Source organism: Meriones unguiculatus, chromosome 2 (assembly GCF_030254825.1).
Source record: "Meriones unguiculatus strain TT.TT164.6M chromosome 2, Bangor_MerUng_6.1, whole genome shotgun sequence".
NCBI lineage: Eukaryota > Metazoa > Chordata > Mammalia > Rodentia > Muridae > Meriones > Meriones unguiculatus.
In genome coordinates, this window is record NC_083350.1 from 139,597,655 (window position 1) to 139,620,767 (window position 23,113).

The following is a 23,113-nucleotide window of genomic DNA, read 5'->3' on the forward strand; positions in this document are numbered from 1 at the left end:
GTGTCTTATGCTTTTGTGTGTGTGCATGTTCAGAAAAAAAAATAAACTCTCCTCATGTCCTGCTTCTGGTCCCACATCCACAAACCCAACTCTTTCCAGAGAAGAAAACAAATTCTTTCCTTGTCTCAGGATTCATCCTGCTTACATCACAACAGGCCAAGTGTCTTAGTTACTGTTGTATTGTTGTAATGAAGAGCAAAGCAACTTATAAAAAAGATATTTAACAAGGGATTGCTTACAGTTTCAGTAGGTGAATTTATGACCATCTTGGTGGGGAGCATCACGATAGACTGGCAGACAAAGTGTTACAGCAGTAGCTTAGAGCTTACATTTTATCATTAAGACCAAGGCAGAAGGAGAGTGATGCTAAGACTGGCATGGACTTTCAAGCCTCAAAGCCCACCCCCTGCTCCCATGACACACCTTTTCCAACAAAGCCACACCTCCTAATTTTTTTTTCTAAACTGTCCACAAACTAGGGACCAAGCACTCAAATATATGAGCTCATGAGGTTCACTTTCTTTCAAGCTCACACTGAAGGTTTCTTATTCTGTTCTGCCATGCTTACTATGGCCAAAGCATACTTGTTCTTGTCCATATAGACACAGCCTCTGAAGTCTTCATTGCTGTTCCAACTTCTACCCATCCAAACTCTCAAATTAGCAGTGGCTCATATTACTGATGGGAAGTTCCTACCTTCTTCACAAATCTTCCCATAAACACCTGGAGGGCATTGGCACTGTTTAGTCTGAGGATCACAGATGCCTCCATTCTGACAATTGCAGTTGCCCACAAATTCATTTTTGCTGGCATCTGTGGAACAAAGTATGAGTGAATTAGGAAAGGTGAATGTGAAATGGAACACCCTATCCATCACAGATGGAACCAGAAGGAGAGATGGTCTTTCTGTTAGGATAGCTATGAAGTAATTCAATTCTCAGTACCTTGCAGACTCAGGGTAAAACTCTGGCATAGTCCTAGTTCCTATGATTTAATCTCCCCTGGGGAAAGCACAGATGATACAGCTGGTTAAAATAATGATGACTAAAGGAAATGCTAATAAGGTTCAAATGCAAAACTGACCTTACTGCTTAAACTCTAACTCTTGTGGTCTCAACACTACCCACACGCTTGCTGAATAAAGCTAAGCACTCTTTTTTTAAAAAATAATTTTAATTTTTTATATTAATCACAGGTTATTTACTCTGTATCCCAGCCATATCCCCCTCTGTCATTCCCTCCCAATCCCACCCTCCTTCATCTCCTCCCTGCCCCTTTCCAAGTCTACTGATACAGGAGGTCCTCCTCCCCTTCCATATGACCCTACATTATCAGGTATCTTCAGGACTGGCTGAAATGTCCTCCCCTGTGGCCTAGCAAGGCTGCTCCTCCCTCAGAGTTGGGGGGGGGGTTTGTGTGTGTGTCAAAGAGCCAGCCATTGAGTTCATGTCAGAAATAGTCCCTGTTCCCCTTATTAGGGAACCCACTTGGATACTGAGCTACCATGGGCTACATCCAAGCAGGGGTTCTAAGTTATATCCATACATGGTCCTTGGTTGGAGAAACAGCCTCAGAAAAGACCCCTGTGCCCTGATATATTTGGTCCTTTTTTCATATGATTCCCTGTACTCTGCCAAAGTTTGGTTATGAGTCTCAGCATCTGCTTTGATACACTGCTAGGTAGAGTCTTTCAGAGGCCCTCTGTGGTAGGCTCCTGTCCTGTTACTTGTTTTCTCCTACTTCCAATATCCATCCCATTTGCTTTTCTAAGTGAAGACTGATCATCTTACCCCAGGTCCTCTTTCTTGTTTATCTTCTTTAGGTGTACAGATTTTAGTATATTTATCCTATCTTATAGGTCTAGAACCCACTTAGAACACATGCTGGAGAGAATATGGAGAAAGAGAAACCCTCCTCCATTGCTGGTGGGAATGTAAACTTGTACAACCACTTTGGAAATCAATCTGGTTCTCAAGATCCAGCTATACTATTCCTAGGCATATATTCAAAAGATGCTCAAGTACACAACAAGGACATTTGTTCAACCATGTTTGTAGCAGCTTTATTTGTAATAGCCAGAACCTGGAAAAAACCCAAATGTCCATCAACGGAGGAATGGATACAGAAATCGTGGTACTTTTACATAATGGAATACTACTCAGCAATTAAAAACAAGGAAATCATGAAATTTGCAGGCAAATGGTAGGATCTAGAAAAGATCATCCTGAGTGAGGTATCCCAGGAACAGAGAGCTAAGCACTCTTAATGAGAAACAAACTGCTTATTTTACTCTGAAAAATGGGAAAAAATGCAGAAAAAAAAAGTCATGGGTTCCCTAGTAAAGTGAACAGGGGCTGTCTCTGACATGAACTCAGTGGCTGGCTCTTTGATCTCCTCCACCTGAGTTGGGAGGAGCCTTACCAGGCCACAGAGGAAGACGATGCAGATAGTCCTGATGAGACATAATAGGCTAGGGTCTGATGGAAGGTGAGGAGGACCTCCCTTATGAGTGGACTAGGGGAGGGGCATGGGAGGAGAAGAGGGAGAGAGGGAGGGCTGGACTGGGAGGGGATGAAGGAAGGGGCTACAGCTGGGATACAAAGTGTTATAAATTAAAAAAAAATTTAAATGTCATGTTTTAAAACCAATAATTAATGTAGCTAGAGTTCTCTTGGGGGCTCTCAATGTATTCTACGTTCTCTGAATTGGATAAAATTAAGCAAATGACAATTTTCTCTGGCTTGTTGGTTCTTTTAGAAGTACCAGGCATTCAGAAGTGTACACTGAAGGTGTTGTGACTTTATTTAATGTGAATACATATAACTTCAGATAATTTTACTAATTGTTTTAGTTGATATCTTACCATATGCATGTATGATGTGTCTTAGAGGGTTTCCATTGCTGTTAAAAGACACCATGACCATGGCAACTCTTATAAAGAAAAACATTTAATTGGGGCTCGCTTACAGTCTCAGAGGTTTAGTCCCTTATGGACACGGTGAGGTTTAGTCCCTTATCATCACGGTGAGAAGCATGGCAGCATGCATACAGACATGGTGCTGGAGAGGGAGCTGAGAGCTCTGAATCTTGATCCGAAGGCAGGAGAAGTGCATTGTGAGCCACTAGTCAAGCTTGAGCCCACTTCTTAGTGATACCCTTCCTCCAGCGAAGCCACACCTACTCCAACAAGGCCACCCTGCCTAATAGTGCCACTCTATGGACCCTCTGTGGACCTATAGAGGGTATATTTATTCAAATCACCATATGATGTCTCCTAGTGTATGACACTTAACTTCATATTCGTCTTTTATTTTCTCAATGTCTTTATTTATCTTTTTCTTTCCCCTCCTATTCATTCCTTTCTTCTTTTTTCTTTCCAGAGGTCTAATATACTCAGTATTGACCTTAAACTCATAATGACTTTAAACTTCTAATCCTCCTTCCTCTACCTCTTCAGTGCTGTGATTACAGGTATGCTTCAACCTGCTTGGTTTATGCAATATTAGTATTTGAATTCTCAGCCTTTAGAGTGCTAGCTAAGCACTATACCAACTTGGCTTATCTGATTTTTTTTTTGTTGTTGTTGTTTTCTTTCTTATTTTCAAGACATAGGCTACTATAAAAGGATGAGTAAGAGGGGAAGAAAGGAGCAAAAGGTCTCCCCTTTATGTGTACTAGGGTAGGGTGGGATGGAGGGAGGGGGAAGACAGAGAGACAGTGGGACCAAGTGGGAGGAGATGAGAGAGGAAACTGCAATTGGGATGTAAAGTGAATAAATTATAAAAAATTTAAAAGTAATTTAAAATATACCATTTAAAAAAAGGATTCAAAGTGGCTTCTATAGTATAGGGGTTATAGCATATTATCCACAGAGTAGATGGATGGGATTCTCTGGCTCCATTCCACAAAGTGTAGTGTAGTATGCTACAAGAATTTCTAAGATTTGTCATTAGCATATAGAATGAAGATCTTAGGAAAGAAATTGCTAACAGGAACACGTCCTAACATGGAGCTAGAGGATTTGGAAACTATTACAAGCTTTTCTGTCCATGGAGTAATCCATGCCTGCGGGAGTTCCCCTTCTCGTTCCTCTATAGAGATAACCAACCCATGTTCAGTGATTTTAGCATGGAATTTCTTCAAAAGATATATGGTTCTAAAATAAACACTGATATTACAATTAAGTAATAAACAGTGATACTTAAATCATAATATTTATTGAACAATTTAATATTTAATATTTATTGAACAATTCTAGAAGTCTAAGTACATGTTTTTGTAGTAGATCAATAAAGATACTGGGATAGTCTTTGGGGACTTCAGTAGCAAGCCCCACTTTTTATATTCCTACCCAATTCATTTTAAATTTTCTTGGTTGCATTTTCTTTTTTTAATTAATTAATTTTTTATAAATTAGTTTATTCACTTTGTATCCCAACTGTAGCCCCTCCCTCATACTCTCCCAATCCCACCCTCCCTCTCTTATCTTCTCCCCTGTCCCTCCCCAAGTCCACTGATAGGGGATGTCCTCCTCCCCTTCCCTCTCACCCTAGCCTATCAGGTCTCTTCAGGACTGGCTGCATTGTCTTCCTCTGTGGACTGGTAAGGCTGTTCCCCACTCAGGGGGACGTGATCAAAGATCCAGCCACTGATTTTATGTCAGAAACAGCCCCTGTTAATGGGAAACCCACTTGGAGACTGAGCTGCCATGGGCTACATCAGCGCAGGGATTCTTGATTGTCTCCATAAATGGTCCTTGGTTGGAGTATCAGTCTCAGAAAAGACCCCTGGGCCCAGATTTTTTGATTCTGTTGCTTTCCTTGTGGAGATGCTGTTCTCTCCAGATCTTTCTATCTCCCTCTTCTTTTATAAGATTCCCTGCACTCTGCCCAAAGTTTGGCTATGAGTCTCAGCATCTGCTTTAAAACCCTTCTGGGTAGAGTCTTTCAGAGGCCTCTGTGGTAGGCTCTTGTCCTGTTCCCTGTTTTCTCCTTCTTCCAAAGTCCATCTCATTTGCTTTTCTGAGTGAAGATTGATCATCTTATCCAGGGTCCTCCTTCTTGCTTACCTTCTTTAGGTGTACAGATTTTAGTATGTTTATCCCATATTATACGTCTAACATCCATATATGTGAATATATACCATGTGTGTCTTTGTGCTTCTGGGATACCTCAATCAGGATGATCTTTTCCAGTTCCCACCGTTTGCCTGCAGATTTCATGATTTCCTTGTTTTTAATTGCTGAGTAGTATTCCATTGTGCAAATGTACCACAATTTTGTATCCATTCCTCCATTGAGGGACGCCTGGGTTGTTTCCAGCTTCTGGCTATTACACATAAAGTTGCTACAAACATGGTTGAGCAAATGTCCTTTTGCACTTGAGCATATTTTGGATATGTGCCTGTGAGTGATCTTGAGGAAGCGCTATTCCTAATTGTCTGAGAAAGCTTGGTTGCATTTAAAACAACAATCATTTTTAAAGTATATAATTATAAGAATTTAAAAATCTCCCTGCTCTCTTTTATTGAAGAATTAGTTGAAACCTGTGAGTTGATTTGGATTGTTCTGTCTTCATTCTTAGCCTCTGCTTTCTGAAACAGACTCTTCCAGAGAGGCTACTAAGAGACCCTCAGGACATCTGTAAGGTTTTCTAAGGCTGACAACATGGTCTTGTCCTCTAATCACCTGGCTCACTTAAACTCTCAGCATGAGATTTGTATCAGTGATGCTTCCTTCTGGTAGTTCAGATTATATTGTCTAGTTTTATTTTTCATGCTACCATGTCAGGAACCATGTGTCCAGGCCACACATGTATGTCAATAGACTTGCATGGTAAAGCAAACTTTTATATTGTAATAATCATGGTGACATTAATACATTTTATACTATGAAGTTTGGGAGATCAGGGGTCAATATAACTGATGGTTTCCACCACGATTTGTTCTTTCTATACTGATGTGGTAGACATTCCAATATAGAGTAATATACAATAAATAAGAATGAATTGGACCTGATCAAAGAGAGCACTCTCTGAGAAAGTATATATATCAACAAAATATTGAGAGTTCTTTAAACCTCCTAAAAAAAACCAATGCCTTCAGAGGACTATGGAATTATGGAAAGCTCCACATGACAGGTAATAATGGATCTCCAGAGGTCCTGTTGGCATACAAGCCATTGAAATAAAAAGTGAAGACTATGATGAGGCAGCCAATGGTTTGGTTTCCTAGAAACAGTCAATTTGGCAACGGCTATGCTAAAGATTAAAAAAAGAGGGAATTATGAGTCCTGATTTGAGAACGTGCCCATTGACTACGTATACATCTTATGTACAGAAAGTGGGTTGCTTAAAAGGTTGAGAGCGGCACAGAACATGATCCCAGTGACTATTGGTGAACAACCTAGAGACCCAAAAGAGTCATGCTGGCCAAAGATGTCACCACATCAACTTGGGTCCTGTACCTTGGCCATGTAGAAAACATATTTCTGCTCTTTTTTTCTCGCATGCAGGGTGCTAAAAGGAAAAAAATGTTCAGACCATCTTCCAGACAATCATAAAGACACATATTTATAAGCACAAGAATAAGTTAAAAAGAGAGAGAGAGAGAAAAAGCTTGATGTATTTTATTTTATCACGTGGAAGTTTCAACTCTTAAAAGCTGACTTCATTTAAAACACAAACGAAATATTTGGATGGCATCATATTTAAATTTTTGATAGTTTCTCCTGAGAGACTTATATAAAAAGATGAAATCATCACCATTGGCTATGTTAATGTAATTTTTAAAGGGGGAAGAGGGGTAAACAACAGAAGCAAGCTCAGTTAAATGATTTCAAAATTTAAAATTTTATTCAAATTCACTGTACTTTGCAACACAAACGTTCCCTGAAATTTCCATTGGAAATAGCTGGCCGGGCACTGATGATTTATTTGGGTGCATGTTTTTTTTTCTTTGATTTTTTTATAAGACTGACTTTATTAGGATCCTTCATTAATTTCTATATTTTATGTGTTATCAGGATTGGAACGTTGCCTTCCCCTGAGAATACAAAATCTCCCCTTAGTGTTGTATATTCAGTTTACAAACTCCAGCACTCACCAGGCTTCTTTATATGCAATAAACACATTATTATCTTCCACTGGATGGTTAATCAGCACATTTCAGGGTGCTTCTGTTGAGAAGAACTCACCCACAGGAGCTTGAGTTCCTAGGGTGCTGCTTTCATTGCAAAGGATGCCAGTCCAGCCTGCTGGACAGGAGCAGCCACTCTGTCCTTCTTCACATCTACCTCCATTCAGGCAATCCTCACAGCTCAAGCTGCAGTCCAGACCAAAGGTGCCATCTAAACAGACTGTCATGAGAAAACAGCTTAGTTAGCTCCTAGGTACACGTGTAATCAAAAATAAAACAAAATTCTTAATCCCAAAGAAAATCAGGTCAGGTATCTTTCACACACGTACACACACACACACACACACACACACACACACACACACACACACACACACAAATCCAGAAAAGGATATTAGCAAAAAGATACCTCTTAACATAGAACAGATTTTACTTCGACCAGTTATGATACTAGATTATTGTTCTGTCTTTAAAGGTCTGTAAAAGAAAAATAAGTCCGGCTTATGACCGATTCTAGAACACCGGAGGGACAGATAGTCCATGCTTGTTAATGTTTTCCTCTCTAGATATGCTTTTCTATGCATATGTTTTAAAGTGATTTTTTATTTGAAATTTAATAATCATGTATAATGATGCACACACCTCAAATACACCCTTCAGCAGCCCACAAACTCATATCAAGATATAGCACATTACCTGTGACCTAAAATGTCAATGCTACTTGTCTCATAAATAAAATTCTATCATAATTTCTGGTGCCACACATTTTTTCCCCTGAACGTTTCATAAGTAGAATTGTAGAGTAAGCACTTTGGCAATCAAGTTCCTTTTGTCTGTACATTTTTAGTATTCCTCCACACTCTGCACAAATTTCTTCCATGTCTGTATAGTATTCTAATCCTCGTGGAAGTGCAATATAACCACCTTTTCATTGTCTTCTCGATGGAGATTATCCTAATCTGAGTGAACACAGAGAACACATTTTGCTTAGTTGTTTCCAACTGAGCTCATGCTTTGTGTTCACTGGTACTCTATGCACACTGGTTTCCCGGGCCTCGGTATGCTGAGTGGTGCTGATGTCCGCCTTGAGCTTGTTCATCACAGTCATGCTCCAGAGCTCTGCCCCACCTTGATTTCTAACCAGCTGTCTGTAGGACTGCAAGGCACATCTCATAAACTGGCCCGTGATTAAAGGGAAAACAGCAGGGAGGTAACCGAGTTCCTATCCTTCCAAACCTTCATCAAGTGATTTCAGTCTGTATTTGCTGCTCTCAGCTATACTTGTTCTAATTTTAAGTAGCCAAGGCAACACAAATTTAATAATGGACCATGTAAATGTTTCTACCTTCATCCAAATGCATTTTATTGACATTCCTATAAATTAACTATATCACAAATATAACACAAACTCCTGGCAGTTTCCATTTTATTTGTCTATTTATTTGTTTATTGATTTAGGTGCATTTGTACATTTGGTGCATGTGTAGATGAGGTACATGGGTTCGCATGCCATGGCACATGTGGTAAAGTCAGGGGACAGCTGTTGGGAGTGACTTACCTTGTTCCACTGTGCAGTTCCTAGATTTGAATTCAATAGGTCAGGCTTTATAGCAGGTCCTTTACTCACTGAACTAACATCACATCCCTTTTCCCGATAGTCCCATTTACACAATACCTTCACAGTATATCTTTGTTATATAAGAAAGGGAAGTCAAGACAAATTTAATAAGAAACTCCGCAAAAGTAAAGGCTTTGATCTTTTTTCCCCCCACTAAATCTCTCATTCTAACATTTGATGACACCGACTATTGATAATGAAATTATTTGGATAGCAAACCTGAGTTATCTAATGATCAGTGATGAGAGAACAAAAGGAAATCCTTTACTCACCAACTCTGTGCAAGGCTGTCAGGCCTTGGAACTCTCCTTCTGCTTCCTGCTCTTCATCATCATTGTCTTCATCTTCATATGAAGCAGCCAGAGAAGGAGCAAGATAAGGGAATGGCTGAGGTGGGCTCTGAACCAGAAGGCCTGGAAACCTCACAATATCTGGTTCCTCTTCTTCCTCCTCGAACTGCTCATAATCTAAAGCTAAGGCGAGAGAGGGGAAAAAACTGGGTTTCAACAATGTGTATAGAAAGAAGAAAAAGCAACCAAGCATTGACAGACAGTGAGAGTCTGAACTAGACAGCCATGCAGGGATGACTGATGGAAAAAAAGCTTTGAGCAGGTTCTTCAAAGGCCCATTGTACCAGCAGTCAGATGCTGCTGGCATGGGATTGAATTACAGTAGAGAGAATACAAGGGAAATAAAATAAGACTAAAAAGAAGGGGGGAATAAAAAAAGAGTGTAGAGGCAGTTAGAAAGTAGAAAAGGAATGAAAGAGAGGGAAAAAGAAGAAGGTTATGAAGGAAAGAGAAGGAAGAAAAAGGAAGGAAGGAGAGAGAGGGGAAAAGAAGGAATGAAGGAGGGAAGGAAAGAAGGAATGAAGGAGACTGAAAGAGAAGAAAGGAGGAAGGAAGGGAGAAAGGGAAAGAGAAGGAGAGAAGGGTAGAAGGAAGGGAGGGAGAGAGCGAGCGAACAGTAAGAGAGAGAGGGGTGGAGAAACAGAGAGTGAAGGAGAGACCTGAAAGAGGGAGGCAGGGAGGAGTGTGAATCTTCCTTCTCCAGCACACTGAAGAACAGTAGGTGGAAGGAACTTATGAAAGACTCAGCCCAGTTCCTTGGGTACTGGCAGAGACATGTTCTTCTGACTCTGATTCTGTACCCTTCCCACAGGAGCAGTCATATGTCCCCATGGAGTTGACGCACAGCCCCCACAGTCCACACTGACATCCAAGCACTCATCCACATCAAGGGAGAGTAGAGTTAAACAGCCTCTGGCTTTCGTGGCACTATGTGACCTCCATTAACTGGGGCATCACCATGCCACACACAAAGCAAGCGCAGCCCCCAATCATCCAGTACACCTATCCAGTGACTTTCTTTCATTCTTTTGCAAGTTTACTAAAGACTGGCCACATAAACCTGGGACTTCTGGCGCCTCCTTTGTGTCACTTGAATGAAGAACATAAAACTTAAATTCAATGGTTCCAAACTGTGCCTTATACTGCAGAACTATACTAATTTCTCAACTCAAGTATGTGACTGAACACTTATTTTATTTTGTATTTTTTTGCATAATTCCATGCAGGGTCTACAGAGAACCTTTGAGATAGAAGAATACTAACTAGTCTGTTCTCACGTACCTATCCAATTTATGACTTAATCTAGGACTCGAATGGAGTCCCTCAGCATGTTAGATAAACGTGTTTCTGAGGTGAAACCGCAACTGTGCACACCTTAGCACTGTGGATGTGTGCATGCGTGTGCACTTGAGCCATGCAATCATGTCTTGGCTCATTCTGCTTAGGAACAGATGGTGCATAAAATGCAGCTTTTGTTGGCTCTGTTACTTGGATGGAAATGGGAAATGGTAATATACTTTACTGGGTTTAGTATATATAGACAGCACACTGTGTTTTTCTTTGGTATATACTGAAGGGCTGGCTCCTAGTAGTTAAAAACCTGGCTACCATCAGAAGGCAGCATTTGTTTCTTCAAGCAATGAAAATCCACCTTTTCTGTGACATTAATGTCCTATATTTGATTTGCTACTGGAGGAGATAGTAACATTATGAACTTTGTACAGATTTCAAGAAAATGTTCTTAATAATAATATTAACTGCAAAATGAAAAATAAATTATATGTTTAAGGTATTTTTTTGCTTCCAATAATTTTTAAGTTAGCATAGAAATCAATTGATATTACCATGGTATGTTTATACATGTATGCCATTCTATCTTACTCTCACTCTTACCTTCCCCTATTGCCCTTTCCTACCCCCTTTGGCCCCACTCTTAATACCTACTGCCCTAGAGTCTACCCTTCTACATTTATGTCACTTGTATTCCATCTCACTCTCTAGCTTCTCCCACTTACTGTCTCTCCCTCCCCCCTTGCTAGCTCTTTTCTGCTTTCAAGGCACAAATAGATTTAAATTTTGATTATTCACATGAAAAATAAATGTGGCAACTGTCTCCTTTTTTCTGGATCTGGTTTATTTCATTTAATATAAATGATCCATAGTTCTATACATTTTTTTTTTCTAAAAATGGCCTAGTTTCATCTTTCTTTAGAGATGGATATAATTCTGTTGCATACATGTACCGCATTTTTTTATCCATTCTTCTGCTGACAGACAAGTAGGCCGATGCTGCACTTTGCTTCTTGTGAATAGTGCAGCCACGAATAAGGATCCGAAGTATCATGTGACATGTTACGTCATCATCCTTCCAGTTTATAGGGAGTGGGTGGGTCTCTGTTTTATTGTAGTTCTAAATCCAGAGTTTTGAGAATCCTCCTCCATGACTTCTAGAAGGCTATGCAGGTTTACCTCCTCACGAGCAGGGCCCGGGCTATCCTCTTTCCTCGTGTCCTCACCACTATTTTTAATGACACCCACATGACTTAGATGAGATGGAAGTCCAAAGAAGTTTTAATGTGTGTTTCTCTATTAGCTAAGCATATTGAACACTTTTACAATTGTTTAGGCTATTTGTATTTGTTCTTTTGAGAGCTAACAACTAAGGTATTTATCATTAAGGTATTTATCAATGAATATATTGTTTTTTTTTGTTTGATTTTATGTTTTGCAGCTATTATACACTCTATCTATTAATCCATTCTGTAATGTGGGATGGCAAAGACATTTTTCTGCTCTTTAGACTGTCTCTTCATTCTAGTGATTGTTTTCTTTGCTGTGAAGATGCATTTTTAATTCCTTGTAATGTAATTTGTAAATTATTGGGATTTCCCCCTTGTTACTGAGTCCACTGAAAAAAGTTCTTTCTTATGGCTCTATCTCAAAATGTTTTACCTATAGTTTTGGTTAGCAGTTTCAGTGTCTCATTAACATCTGTGGTCCATTTTGAATTGATTTTTGTACAGAGAAAGAGATATGGATTTACTTTCTTTATTTTATAGATGAATATCCAATTTTCATAGTATATGTTGGAGAGCTTTTTCTCCCCCTTCTGCAGAGAGCTGCATCCTGGAGTTGCCACTCCATCTCAGCTGCCAACCCGACCAGGAGAAATGATGAGCTCCAGGTCCAGAGATAAACCCTGTCTCAAAAATATGTTGGATAAGCACTTGAGAGACACTACGATCAACCTTTGTCCTCCACATGTATCCAAATGACTGACTGCACCCACATACTTGTACACACACATACACACACACTCAAAATACACATTACTCAGTCTCCAGATTCCAGATGTTTATATGGTTGTTGAAGAAAGATACTCTCAATTAAGAAAGCAAAAATAATTAGTAAATTTCCTGAGCGGAGTAGATGACCAAATATAGCTAAGAAAGAACCCATCATGTTCAACAAACTAACTATAAAACCTCTATGGTAATAAAAGAGAGAAAAAAAAAAAGAACAAACAATAATCCAACTAACAACAACAGCAACAACTAAAACACTAATTGGTGGCATCCCTCATAATAAGCTTAGATATAAACGGCTTCAACTAAAACAGAAAACACTGCAGGATGATTGATTGTATTAAGTTCAAACCATCTGTTTCCTCTGAAAACAACAGTTTCCTCTAGGACTGAAACATTCCATTCTTCAGGGGAAGTTTCTTAAGCAGAAAGGTGAACAACTAAAAAATATTAGTAAGTCCCTGAAACTGACAAGATTTACTAGGCCCCTGCATGCCAGAGTAAGCTTCACTTTCTGAGGAGTGAAGCTGAGCTACAAAGAAGCCTCTGAAATGAGACTAGCTGCTTAGAAGAGGTTTAGACCAGAGTCACTGGGAAAGGACCCTCGCCAACCTGTTGAGATGCCTGCAAACTGTGCAGTGTGCTCCAGGCTGCTAAGCTTTTATGAGCTTATGTTGGAGTGGGCTTTAGTGATGCAGCTATGTTTGAGTAATCTCTGTTATTGTAAATAACCTTCCACCCATATAATTGTACGCAACCACAATAAAACCCATGGTTCACCAACTTTGGTCTTTCATGGGCTCCCTAGCTGGATTGAGTAGACATGTATGCTGTGTATCCCTAGGAAAAATTTTGTCACACAACATCTCACTGGCATAGATACTCACAGGCTGGGAACCAATGGAAACCAAAGGATAGAATTCAAGTTATGAAGTAAATGAAAATCAAAATGCAAGTTAGTATAGTAATTCTGACAGTAATTCTGATGAAATAGGCTTCAAAACAATTTTGGTCCAAAGAGATAAAGAAGGTGACTAAATATCAATACAAAGAAAAACTCACAAGAAACTATAAGAATTATAAATATGTATACCCCAAGCATTACAGGTTTCAGTGTCATAAAACAAGCACTAAGGGAATTTTAAAATTATATAAGTCCTGATACAGTGATATGAGTTAACTTTAGTATCCTTATCATACCTTTAGGTAGGTTATCCAAACTAAAGATGACCAAAGAAACTTCAAAATTAAACTATAACATGGATCTAATGGACTTAACAAATATCTACAGAATAATCTATTCAGCAGGTGTGGAATAAACATTCTGAGTAGCCCAAAAAACTTCTCCAAAATAGATCACATTCTATGCCACAAAGAAATTCTCAACACAAAATAACTGAAATAAAACTAGAAACCAATAGCAATAGAAATTACTATGTATAGATAGCACACAAACACTTGGGAGACTGAGCAGCGCACTCTAATGTGACTTTCTGAAGGAAATCACAGGATGATATAAGGACTTTAAAGGAACCTCCCTTTCTCTCTCCTCTCTCTCTCTCTCTCTCTCTCTCTCTCTCTGTGTGTGTGTGTGTGTGTGTGTATGGTATATGTTGTGTGAAAGACTGAGACTGAGAGAGTCAGCATCAGTGTCTTCCTCAATCACTGGCCACCTTATTGCTTGAGACAAGGGCTTTTCCATCAAGCTTGGTGAGTTTGTTACCAAATCTCAGGGATAAGTCTTTACTTCGGCTTTTTATGTAGGTGCTGGGATACTACTAAATAGTTATACTAACTATTTTAAGACTCCCCTGAATTACAAACAATGTAACCAGGGGCTGGAGAGATGGCTCAGAGGTTAAGAGCACTGGCTGCTCTTCTAGAGGTCCTGAGTTCAATTCCCGTTAACCACATGGAGGCTCACAACCATCTATAACGAGATCTGGTGCCCTCTTCTGGCCTGAAGGCATACATGCAGGCAGAACACTGTATACATAATAAATAAATCTTTAAGAACAAAACAAAACAAAAACCAATGTAACCTAGTCTAGAAAGCACCTAGAAGTGTACAAATTTAAACAGTTTAGAAATTTGTGAGATGACACAGCTTTAAGGAGGCCTTTTGTTGACATGAGCTATGTAAAGAATTCTGATGTCTGTTTTCATTTATGACAAGATAATTCTCATTTTGTTTTCTCTTAAAAATGACTTTCAGCAACCGGCTCTGTAGTTATGGTCTGGTATGCTGGAGATGATTCCATTAGCAATGTGCTACCCACTCCCAAATCTCTCCTCTGTGTACAGACATGTGAAAAGCATTATGGACCAATGAACATCACACTAACCACACCTGCCTTTAGTGGAGTGGTTATCTAGGTCAAGCATTATGCTAGTACTTTATTATTAACTTTCCTTAATTTGCTTCCTAATCCTATTGTTGTCTTCATTTCACTGATGAAGATCTCAGGTTCTTCAAAATTAGAACCACCAAAGTCCAGATCACATAGTGAAAACACACAGAAATCCACATTTTATTTTAGTATGAAACACACCATTTCTGAGCTCCTGCCCCACTGTTTGTACATCATTTCATGAGATCTCAGGAATTTACCATCACATCCACAACCATCGGAACTGATCTGAAAGCCTTCCTGACAGCTGCATTCGTAGCCTCCTAAATAGTTGATGCAGAGCTGGGCACAGCAGGCTTCTCCACTCGCACATTCATCAAAGTCTAAGGGCAAAGGACATTTGTGTTACTGCAGGAAACAGAATTCAACAAAACTGCAGAGGCTCTGAGAAGCCCCACTTCTAAATTAAAATTGTTCGATTAACTGCTTCCTACACTCAGGTCACAGTACAGGCGCTGAAGAAATGATCACACAAAAATAATGTCACCTACTTTTGGTTTACATTTCTTGCAAGCTCTTTGCATGTCTGTTATTTATTTTGAAAGAATGTAAGTAATCTTCAAATGCATTCATAAGCATAGGAAAAGAGATCTCTGTTATTTCTCCAGTTTAAAAAGCAATCTGGCTGAATAAACAGAAGTTGAAGAACAAAAAGACAGAATTGAGAATGAAGAGCCGAAGAATTCTATTTAGTAACATTTGACAGCTGCAGAAAGAGAACATCCCCGGACTTCATAATGTGCTTCTTCAAGTACTGAGATCAAAAAGTGTTCCCAAGTAAACATTCCTCTCACACTCAACTAGGGAGAGTGGTGGGAACAGTAGGTTTATGAGAAGAAAGGAGACACACTTCCTTTATACATTCTGCATCAAATTCTGGAGTATGCTAGAGTATTCTCTTAAACATGTCAATGATGCCTTGAGTGGGATGAGTGAGATCTGTGGGGTTCTGTTACAGCTGTGAAATCATTACCCTGTCATGTTCTGTCAGGTGAGCAGTTATTTATGGAGTGCTATCATTCTAGAATTCTACAATCATGAACGCTTGTTCTTCAGACACAGCTGGCCTGAAGAAAATAAAAAAGCAAACCAGCCAGCCAGACAGCAACCTACTTGGCCCAAGTTTTGAAGGGTTGATTCTAAGCATAACAGTGAAAGAGCCACAATAGCACTCACTATGTTTTCCTCTGCTCTGGGCAGCTAGGGATTACACAGGGAAGGTGTTAGCTTTCTGCTCCTGGCTTAATTCAAGCCTCTGTGTGTTGAGCTGTTAGGTTGAGTGGCTGTCACTGCTGAGCTCACAGAATCCTATTGCCCCTAGACTACGTGTGCAAGCACACATACAAAGAGGCCAATGTCTCAATTAACCTTGGGAGAGTCCATAGACTCAAGGAAATGAAGACAAGAGACAGGAAGGAAAGGAAATGCAATCAGTCAGCCAAGGTGAGGGGGTCACCATAAACTATCTAAATGAAGGTCATCTGGGCACAATGCATTCTTTCTCTTGCAAAATGTCACAAGGAGCTCTACTCAGAACATTTCAGATATTAGTTTTTGTCATATTAAGCCTTTTTCTGAACTTCAGATTAAACAAAATGAACACAGAAGATAAAAAAAGACAAACCAGTTTATTTCATTTAAAACATTAGTCTTCGTGATTTGCTTTAAATTTTCAGGTATTTTCTTTCCTTTTTGATTTAAATCTTGAAATTTTCAGAAAAAAAAATTAATTGAGCTAGAAAAAAATCATCCCTGAGTGAGGTAACTCAATCCCCAAAAGACATGCATGCTATGTACTCACTTATAAGTAGATATTAACCATGAAGTATAGGATAACTATGATATAATCTGCAGACCCAAAAAAGTCAAGGAGGGCCTAATGGAAGATGCTTGAGTTTCACTAAGAGGGAAATAAAATAGGCATTGAAAGTGGATGGAGAGAGGGAACTGGGTAAAAGTGGGGATGGGGAGAGAAGCAGAGGCAGGGGGAGGGATTAGGAGTAGGGAGAGTAGGGGAGAAAGGGCCTGGTAAAAGAAGGGAAATCAGACCTGGGGGCCATCTATGGGATTTGCCAGAGACCTGGGATAACAGGGCCCCAGGAAGTCAATGGGGATCACCCAAGCTGAGACTCTCAGCATCAGGGGATGCAAACTTTGAAGTGGCCACTTCCTATAGCCAGCAGAACTTCCAATTGAGGGATAAGGACACCAAATCCCCCACAAAATCTTCTACCCGAAATTTGTCCTGCCTAAAAGATGTTCAGGGACAAAGATGGAGCAAAGATTGAGGGAATGGCCAACCAAAGACTGGCTCTACTTGAGAACCAATCCCTGACACTATTAATGTTACTCTGCTGTACTTGCAGATAGGAGCCTAGCATAGTTCCTCTGAGAGACTTCACCCAGTAGCTGATGGAAACAGATGCGGAGACACACAGCCAAACATTACACAAAGATTGGGGGGTCCTATGGAAGAGCTATAGGAATGATTGGGCTACTTGGGGAGCCCAAGGGGTCAAGGACTCTACAAGACCTACAAAGGCGACTAACCTGGGCCCATAGTGGCTCACAGATATTGAACCACCAACTAAAAAGCATGCATGGACTGGTCCTGGGCCCCTGTACATACGAAGCAGTTGTGCAGTTGGTCTTAATGTTGGTCCCCCCACAACTGGAGCAGACGCCCTCTCTGACTCTGTTGCCTCCCTTTGGATCCTGTTTTTCTGACTGGGTTGCCCTGCCTGGCGTCAGTGGGAGATGGTATGCCTAGTTCTTCAGAGACTTAATCTGCCTTGGCAGGTTGGTACACATGGGGACCTCCCCCTTCACAGAGGAGAAGCAGAGGGGAGAATGGGAAGAGGAAGGTGTGTGATGGGGAGAGAACTGGAAGGAGAGGAGAGGACGTTGAAATCAGGGTGTAAAGAGAATAAATAAATAAATTAAAAACAGTACAGCCCCAAATTTTTTATTACCAACATACAGGTTTCAACTAGCAAGGGACAGAGCTACATCTCATAATATGAAAATATGTCCCTTGTTCTGATTGTTTTTGTGTATTAATTTTGGATTATTTTGACATTCCCATTACTCCAGGAAGACATCTTACTGTTGGAAGTTGGTCTGATGCATGTTACTAGCCCTCAAGATCTTGATACACCTATCCTTGTTTTGTAAACCTACCTGATCGGCAAATTAAATGGCGTATACCTGGGCAGGGCAGACTGGGGTAGGCTTGGCTAAGTTTCCCAGGTTTAGAGAGGAGAGGAGAATTATGGGAGACAGACAGACAGGAGGAGAGGAGGAAGGAGGATGCCGTGATGGGTCAGTGTGGAGAAAAAAGAACCACATGGGCCGAGAGGAAGGACTCCAATAATGGAGTGCAAAGGGCCAGATGAAGAATACAAGCAAGTACTATGGTTGACCAGATAAGGAGGATTAAGGTGGATGGCATTGAATGGGTGGGTGGGAGATGGACAGTGAGGCTATTGATCCAATGCAGATGAAATACCTGCCCGGCCCAAGAGAAATAAGGCAATTATAAAAATCTAACAGTTGTCTGTGTCTTATTATTTGTGATAGCAAGTTAAACAATACCACCATGATAATCTTAGGGCTAATAATAAATATTACATAGCCCAACACTTATTTTTTTATTTACAACATATTACCTTTCTCCTGCATACTGTCTTCAGTTAAAAGCTCAACAGAAACTTATTACTTCCTTTGTTCTAAGTCCTGTGTATATGGTGTGGGCTTGCATCTGTGTTGTGTGTGGTTGTGGGCGCACATGTATGTCATGTAGGGCGAGTGCACACGTGTCATAGGTCTTCATCCATGCTTTCTTTTAAAAGGTGTCTTTTATTTGCTAGATCAGCTGGCCAGCAAGCCACAAGTATCCTCTCCTCTCCACCTCTGAGTTCTGGGATCACAGGCCTAGTTCTTTCCTTGGGCCCTGGGGACCAGAATGCTGGTTTTCACACTTACAGAGCAAGGACTTTACTGCCTGAGACCTTATTGCGACTCCTTTCTAGAAAATACTGTCACTTCAACCTTTATACCACCTGACTCATAATTTCTTTATTTCTTTCATATCTTTGGTGAAATTGTTGCTTGTCTGTTTTCCTCTTTTGATCATACTTTAGGGCTTTTTACTACTGTGCTGAACACAACATATCTACAGAGATGTATTACACCTCTCATCTGAGCAGGAAAATCTAACCCTAGCCAAAACTAGAATAGTCACGGCACTGAGCTGAATGCCTTAACCACTCAGCTCTGAAAAGCAAAAGATTGAAAAACCATCTTCTATGGAAGGGAAGGAGGACCTCCCCTATCAGTGGACTTGGAGAGGGGCATGGGAGGAGATGAGGGCGGAAGGGTGGGATTGAGAGGGGATGAGGAAAGGGGCTACAGCTGGGATACAAAGTGAATAAACTGTAATTAATATAAAAAAGAAAAAGAAAAAAGAAAAACCATTTTCTGTACCCAGTCACTGAAGAAAACTCCTAATCTAAAACATACTCCCTAGCAACTAGCCATTCGGTTAATCTGGAATTTCTCAGTGATTAGACAATCATGTCTTACAAAACTGTCACCCCAATGACATTTTACATATATCTCTAGGCTGCAAGATGAGGCTTCCACTCTTTGGCAAGGCTGACCACTGGTGTGCTAGCTGAACTGTCTTCATCTTTTGTACATTCTCATCTTCACAAAATGCCTTATATTATCATAGAACTCATGGTGGGTTTTACAAAGCAACAGGCAACAAGAAGGATGACCTTCTCATGGTCAAAGTAAGTCTTTTGCTTAGGCCCTAGTGAATATCTGGTCTTCAGAAATAAGCACTTTCATTGTTGAAAAAAATGAAACAAAATGAACCATAAGCAGTGCAACATTGCCTTGTTGACTTATGAAAGCTCATAAATATGCAATTTTCTGCATTCTGACCCTAGCAGATGCTGTAGCTTTTTTCTAGCTGTGAATAAGGAAAGTTTCCTGAATTATACTTTTCAAAGACTTAAGATATTGAGATTAAAAAATATATAAAATGACCGATGGTGGTTGCACATGTTTTTAATTCCAGCATTTGGGAGGTAGAGGCAGACGAATGTCTAAGTTCAAGGCCAGCCTGGTCTATTCAGTGAGTTCTAGGATAGCCTGGGCTATACAGAGAAACCCTCTCTCAAACAAACAAACAAACAAACAAACAATCCTTTTCAGTTTTTTCTATTTAATACTCATATAAAAAACAAAATGAGAGAAAAGGGAAGAAGAAAGAAAGAAAGGGAAGGAGGGAATGATAGAAGGAGGAAAAAAGGAAGGAAAAAGAGAGGGAGGAAGAGAGGAAAACATTTTTTAAATTTAAGTATTAATGAGACAGATTATATGGCACAGTTTTCATTGCAAGAGACCCAAGGAAAGTAACTGGTTCTGATATGTTGGGCACTACAGACTCATATCAGTGTACAAGGACTATTGGACTAAGAAACATATGCAATGACATTGTACAGGTTTAAATAATTTTGTGAGAACAAAATACTATAAATTCCATGAGATTCATTTTTTCATAGTGCCTAAGCACAAAATGAAATAATGGAACCTGGTGATTCAGTCACCTTTCTCTCACTGCCTTAAACTGTCATGTTGGATAGTGTGCAGTGAAAAAGGAGAATTTATTTTTACTACTTGTATTATCACTTTAAGGACAAAAAACATATGTCATCATTAAAGAGAATAAGTAATTACAGTATTTCTGTTGTAGGATGAAGACACATCACTATTTGGGGTCTTGGCGTATTTCAGAAGCAGAGCACAACAGCTCAACCTCATACTGACTCCCTCACATCTTAACATCTTACCAAAGAAACACTGGATGATCCCCATTCGGCATTTATATTCTTATTTTTTTTATGTGGGAAGGCTAAGTTTGGATTATTCTCATTGTTGCAAATGATATAAGTGATAATAATTATAAATAATAAATGAATGAAACTATCAGTGCCAATTTTAGTGATATATCACCAAAGCCAGCTATTAAAAATGGATTTAAGGGCTGGAAAGATAGATAAGTGGTTAAGAACACATATTGCTCTTGCAACAGAGCCACATTCTTTCGCAGAACCGGAATCAGGCAGCTCCCAGTCACTGGAAACTAGTTCCAGGGAGTCTGACCCTCTCTTCTAAATTTGGTGGCCACATCCCCTGACAGGTACACATACCCATGCATAAACACACAAATACACATAATTGAAAAAGAAATAACAAGGGTTTGACCTGGGATGTCTAGAGGATGATTACATTTCAAGCTTTTCCTTTGGCAAAAGCTGCCAAAACGCAATTGACTGTTCATCCAAGTCATTACCAAACTGAAAAAATAATGGATGTGGTTACATTTCTGCTTTAGGAAAGAAGACTTGAGACCCACAGTTTTATCTACTATTGGCATGCAAATTAGTAGTCTAGATAGACCTTAGAATATTTTCCTGAAATGAAACAATGGTTTTTGTTCACATGGAGTTAATGGCCCATATGTATCTCATTAAATGTGTTTCCACCTCCTTAATTTCATATCCAAGTATGATGCTATCCGTGCCATGTTCAAGTAGTCAGAGACACAGTCAAATACACCTCTCAGGTTGAGGGCTGTGACTCACACTGCAGCAATGAGTGGTAGCATCGAAGTGCTAAAGGAGTCCAGAGGAACTCTGAGGGAAGATGGCGTTTGCCAGCCATTACCTATGCATGTTTTCTCATCCGTATCAAGCTGATGTCCATGGTCACAGGAACAATGCGGGCCACCAAACGCAGGCTCACAGTGATGAGAACAACCGCCATTGTCCTTTTCACAGACATTGACAATTTCTAATTCAATTCCTTTCCAAAACAAGCAAAAGAGGATTATTACCATAACAATAGGGAAAATGGAATATATGTTAACAATGGACATGTTTTCTTTTTTGAGAGAGCTTGGCACACTGTTAGAAATACAATGATTCTTCACACACATGAAAGTAAAATTCTAAGGCGTATCAGGGCACAAGTATTATATATGCCTATACTGTATTGAAGTACTAAGTGATGAGATTAATGATAAGGAAGGTAATAAGATGATAAGGAAGGCAATAATGTGTCCATTAGTGGTTACTAAATACAGTAAAAGACACTTTTTTAAGGGAATGCAAAGTTTGTGTGTGTGTGTGTGTGTGTGTGTGTGTGTGCGCACGTGTGTATGTAAACCTGATAGCTGTTCTTTTCAGTGTATGTGTGTTCATGAAAATACTGTTAAAATAATTTGAGGCTAAAGACATTTAACAAATGTACCGGTTGACCATATGTAAGTTTCATCATGTGAGAGTGCTAACCAGCTTTAATGCACATAAAATGCGCTTATCATCTTAGCATACTATTACTTTGAAAAACATGTCACCATCCCTGGCATATCCTAGCAATTTGGGTATATTGGTGAGCATCAGGTTCAGCAGGTAAATGTTGACTGACCTGAGCACGCAGACACTGCAGCCTCTGATTTTCTAAATGAAGACACAGGAGGTAACAGAATGCTTGAATCCATGTTTAAAGCATGGCTGTTTCTGACATGAACTCAGTGGCCAGCTCTTTGATCACCTCCCCCTGAGGGGGGGCAGCCTTTTCAGGATACAGAGGAAGATGATGCAGCCAGACTTGATGAGACCTGATAGGGTAGGGTCAGATGGAAGGGAAGGAGGTCCTTTCCTATGAGGGGACTAGGGAAAGGGCATAGGGGGAGAAGAGGGAGGTGGGTAGAACTAGCAGGAGACAAGGGAGGAGGCTACAGTTGGGATACAAAGTGAATAAACTGTAATAAATAAATACAGAAATTAATTAACTAATTAATTAATTAAAATGGAATTTCAGTGTTCTGACTACTGTTTACGTTATCATTGTTTTCTGTCTCTCTTTGTGTGGGTACTCTGTACTCATAGAGGGTACCCAAAATGGCTTGTTGTCTCATGGTCTTAATGTCTGAGTCCTGTGAAAGAAGAAGATGAAAAAGAACAGGACAAATACACCTGAGATTTGTGGCAGCCCCTCAGGAGCACATTTCCTCAATGAAATTATTCCTAAGCCGCATGAAGAGACTTAAAAGTAGTGTTAAGATGTTTCCTTAACAGATTAAAAATGTGAGGTTCAGAAGAAACAAGGGTCCATGGATAGTATTAAACAAAAGTTAATTTTATCGTCTGTTCACTTTTAAAAACATAAGAGAAAAGACAGCCTCTTGGTCTCACGTTTTTCCCCAGTGACTGTTGCATT

At 39.8% G+C, this 23,113-nt stretch overlaps 1 protein-coding gene across 6 annotated transcripts in view; it reads right to left on the bottom strand.

Annotated features, from left to right (window-relative positions):
• Positions 1–23,113, bottom strand: part of LOC110558588 (EGF-like and EMI domain-containing protein 1) — a 684,695-nt gene that overhangs the window by 102,272 nt on the left and 559,310 nt on the right. For 3 of the 6 annotated variants that reach the window (XR_009590052.1, XM_060378186.1, XM_060378190.1), the window contains exons 9-13: positions 21,557–21,694; positions 15,019–15,141; positions 9,025–9,225; positions 7,193–7,354; positions 697–813 (exon numbers count right to left, since the gene is read on the bottom strand). Coding sequence is in view for 5 of the 6 variants with exons in the window: in XM_060378186.1 (XP_060234169.1) it covers positions 697–813; positions 7,193–7,354; positions 9,025–9,225; positions 15,019–15,141; positions 21,557–21,694 (741 nt within the window). In the remaining variant the exon portion in view is untranslated. The remainder of the gene's footprint in view (positions 1–696; positions 814–7,192; positions 7,355–9,024; positions 9,226–15,018; positions 15,142–21,556; positions 21,695–23,113) is intronic. The other 3 variants (XM_060378188.1, XM_060378187.1, XM_060378189.1) reach the window with 3 other exon arrangements.